At 39.5% G+C, this 3,687-nt stretch overlaps 1 protein-coding gene across 1 annotated transcript in view; it reads right to left on the bottom strand.

The window, feature by feature from the left end:
• AGPAT9 (1-acylglycerol-3-phosphate O-acyltransferase 9) overlaps positions 1-3,687 on the bottom strand; it is a 76,914-nt gene that overhangs the window by 23,644 nt on the left and 49,583 nt on the right. Inside the window, exon 4 of the mRNA XM_011985439.1 lies at positions 1,431-1,701. Within this exon, the coding sequence (XP_011840829.1) occupies positions 1,431-1,701 (271 nt within the window). The remainder of the gene's footprint in view (positions 1-1,430; positions 1,702-3,687) is intronic.

Genomic DNA, 3,687 nt, shown 5'->3' with positions numbered 1-3,687 from the left:
CTGGGACTACAGGTGTGCGCCACCACACCCAGCTAATTTTTGTATTTTTTGCAGAGACAAGGTTTCACCATGTTGGCCAAGATGGTCTCGATCTCTTAATCTCGTGATCCGCCCGCCTCGGCCTCCCAAAATGCTGGGATTACAGGCGTGAGCCATTGCGTCCAGCCAGAACAGAAGCTTTTAATAAATAAGAGCTCTAATATTTCCTTCCTGCATGCCAATGGATAGTCTTGTACACTCCCAGAGTACATGAACCCCACTTTGGGGGCACTAGTTTAAGGTTCAGGCAAAAGTGTACGTGAAACCTTGAATTTTGCTTCACTATCACAGCTGAAATGATTCCCAAAAGACATACTATGCTCCAATGTCTGAACTAGCAATATGGGCAAAGAAAAAAAAAAAGAAAGAAAGAATTTCTTAGAAATCTACATTTGCCTGTAGTTAAGCAATACTTTCTCTGGTAATAAATTTGAATGAGGCAAGCACAGGCCACCCTGGGGGTAGTAAAAAGATTTCAACTCATGTGCCAAGTTTAGTTGGCAGGTAGCCACTGCCTGGAAAGCTCTGCTGAGAGGATGCCAAGCCCATGTCCAGGGAAATGAAGCAAGATGATCAACAATAATGTTGTGGCTGGTATACATGCCTACTACTGCTACCACCATGCTAATCAGATCTCGGCCACTTACAGCTTCATCCCACCACGCAGTGCCTTCTACTCACGTTCCACATCGTGCTTTCTATAAACTAGGCTTGACACTGCCTTCTCAGCAGGTGGCACTCAAGCTCAGAAGCAGAAGCGGACCCAGGTGATCACAATGAATTAGATGGAACAAACTCACACTTCTAAATGGCTGTCTCCCACGTGTAACCACACTCAAGAATTTTTTCTCTCTTATGAAGTGCAATGGACTGGCAAAGAAAGGCAGTGGGTTCTGGTCAGCTCTTACAGTTTGGTTGATGCTCTAGTGAATATGAAACTGTTAATGATCTCTTCTTCTTCTTCTTCTTCTTCTTCCTCTTCTTCTTCGTTTTTTTTCTTCTCCTCCTTCTTTCTTCTTCTTCTTTCTTCTTCTTCTTCTTTCTTCTTCTTCTTTCTTCTCCTTCTTCTTTCTTCTTTCTTCTTCTTCTTTCTTCTTCTTTCTTCTTCTTCCCTTTTCTCTCCATCCTCAAGTTAGCTCGGACTCTAATAGCAAAGTGGATCCAGATTCTAAGATACATGTTGGATTCTGAATATACAACTTCATTTGGGGAAAATTTGTGAAAGGAAAATGGAGACTTAATACATTCCTGCAGAGGTCATGTTTGGTAGCATTTCCTACGTAGAAATGGGTGGAATAAGCACCACAGAACACTTATATGGCCACTATGTACATGATTCAAAAAGAAAGCTGAGTCAAGCAGATCATCAAATTACCAGGCACGTGACTTACCTCAGAGGCAGTAGGACGCAATAGCGCACTATGACGCCCAGCACCCACACCATAGTGAGCCGCAGACTGATGTACTGGAAATTTACATTGGTTCTTGTGAGGAGATTCCATGACACTAGCTCCTCTGAGGAAAACCTCTGGGTCACTTCATCTTCCACAATGGCTTCCAATCCCTTCTTGGAGAAATAAAACACGTCAGACAGCTCAAAGTCCCTTCCTCGTAGACCAGAGAGCCCTTTTTCCATGGGTGACTCATCTCTTTGGATAATACCTTAAAAGAAAGCATCAGGACATAAGAAAATGCCATAGGACAGAAGAATTGACCAAAGTGGCAACTTTAACTGTGTAGAAGTTAAATATGCAAAACAAGTAAATAAGTTTAATGGGTGACATCAGCCATCTTCAGAAGTAAGAGACAAACAATTGCAGTGGGAAAAGAGGTGAAATCACTATGTCTGCATGAAATGGTCTCTACCCCATGATCTTTGTTAATTATAAACAGGAGTTTTGGTCCTCCATAATCCTCTTGCTTGGATTTCTTCCCTGTGTACCATTAGCCAAAGAACTCATGCACACAAAAATAATTCTCCCCAAGTATAGCTCTAGGTTGTGTAAAAACAAAGACTTCTGTTCTCCCTGACAAAAACCATAAAATCAAAAAGCAAGCAAAATGGCAAAAGATTTACTGTAAATGGCAAAAAGTTGATTTTTTTTTTTTTTTTTTTTTTGAGATGGAGTCTTGCTCTGTCGCCTAGGCTGGAGTGCAGTGGCACGATCCCGGCTCACTGCAAGCTCTGCCTCCCGGGTTCACGCCATTCTCCTGCCTCAGCCGCCCGAGCAGCTTGGACTACAGGCGTCCGCCAAGGCACCCAGCTAATTTTTGTATTTTTCATAGAGACAGGGTTTCATCGTGTTAGCCAGGATGGTCTCGATCTCCTGACCTCGTGATCTGCCTGCCTCGGTCTCCCAAAGTGCTGGGATTACAGTGAGCCACCGCACCCAGCCGATTTTTTAATATATGAAAATTATTTAATAAGAAAAACACAGTCTTCTGCATAAAAGTAAGCAAAGTTCACAGAAACAAAATAAATATTAATAGTTAATATCACAGAACTTTTCACTAGTGAAAAAAGAAATGTGAATTAGACAAAGGCCTATTTATAGTAGCAAATCAGCAGCATTTTACTCAATGATAAAATTCAATGACTTGAAAGACACAGGTACTCTCATATTCAGCTTGTACAAGTATGGAAGTAGTAGCAACTTGGTCAAAGTTGGTTTGGCATGAAAAGACTGAAGATAATTTTGCTGATGATCAGTAACTCCAATTCTGGGAATCTGTCATCAGAAAATAATTAGAAATGTAGGCAAATGTAGGCAAGGGTGTTCCCTGTAGCATTCTTCATTATAATTAATCCACACAATGATATAAAATGCATCCATTACTAAATACTATAATGTTAATCAAGAAAAGACAGAATCTAAAACTATAGCTTCACTCTATGAACTACTATACATAGAAAAAATGTCAAAATGAAAACATTAAGTAGTTATTTCTAGAAAATAGGATTAGATTTTCCTCTCTATACTGTTATTGTATTTTCCATCAAGAAAATAATCCAATGATTTTTAAAGCAGCATAAATTTTTATGAATTGAAAAATGACTACTGTCATTCAGTTCTAACTACTAAGTACAAAAAATGAGAACGTCTTCAAAGAATAAAGAGTAACTACATACACAGTCATATGATCATTCTTTGCTTCCTTTGGGGTGTATCACAAAAGGTTACTTCTGACATTAGACTACAAAGAAAAATACTTTCTTTTGAGATAGTGATTAAGATGTTAAATTTCCTGAAAGAAGATCTTTTTTGATCACCTCATTTTCCAGTTTACTAGGAAATCAATGAGGAAAATGGACAGTGCTGTATTACCTATCCCCAGGAAGAGTTATATGTGTATCAGTAGAAAGAGCTGTAATAGTCCAGTTTTTGGAAGGACTAATACTAGAGGAGAAAGGAAAGAGGACCTGGAGTCAAAAGCCAAGTCCTGTTTAGGACAACCTCCAGCTCCATGACTGATGTCTTTTATAAACTGAGAGAATGGAAACAATTTTAGTTTTCTTACAGGGCTAATGTTTTATGATTTTAGGTTTGGGATATATGGGTATTTTGGAGTTTGTTTTTGTCCCACATGCAAAGTTTATACCTAGTCACCTTAAGAATTAGAGCAATAGGGGCTAGGCATGGGGGGTCA

The sequence above is a fragment of the Mandrillus leucophaeus genome, unplaced genomic scaffold (genome assembly GCF_000951045.1).
Source record: "Mandrillus leucophaeus isolate KB7577 unplaced genomic scaffold, Mleu.le_1.0 Scaffold283, whole genome shotgun sequence".
In the NCBI taxonomy this organism is placed as follows: Eukaryota; Metazoa; Chordata; class Mammalia; order Primates; family Cercopithecidae; genus Mandrillus; species Mandrillus leucophaeus.
Note: the sequence above shows the minus strand (reverse complement) of the source record. Positions and strands in the feature narration are given on the sequence as shown.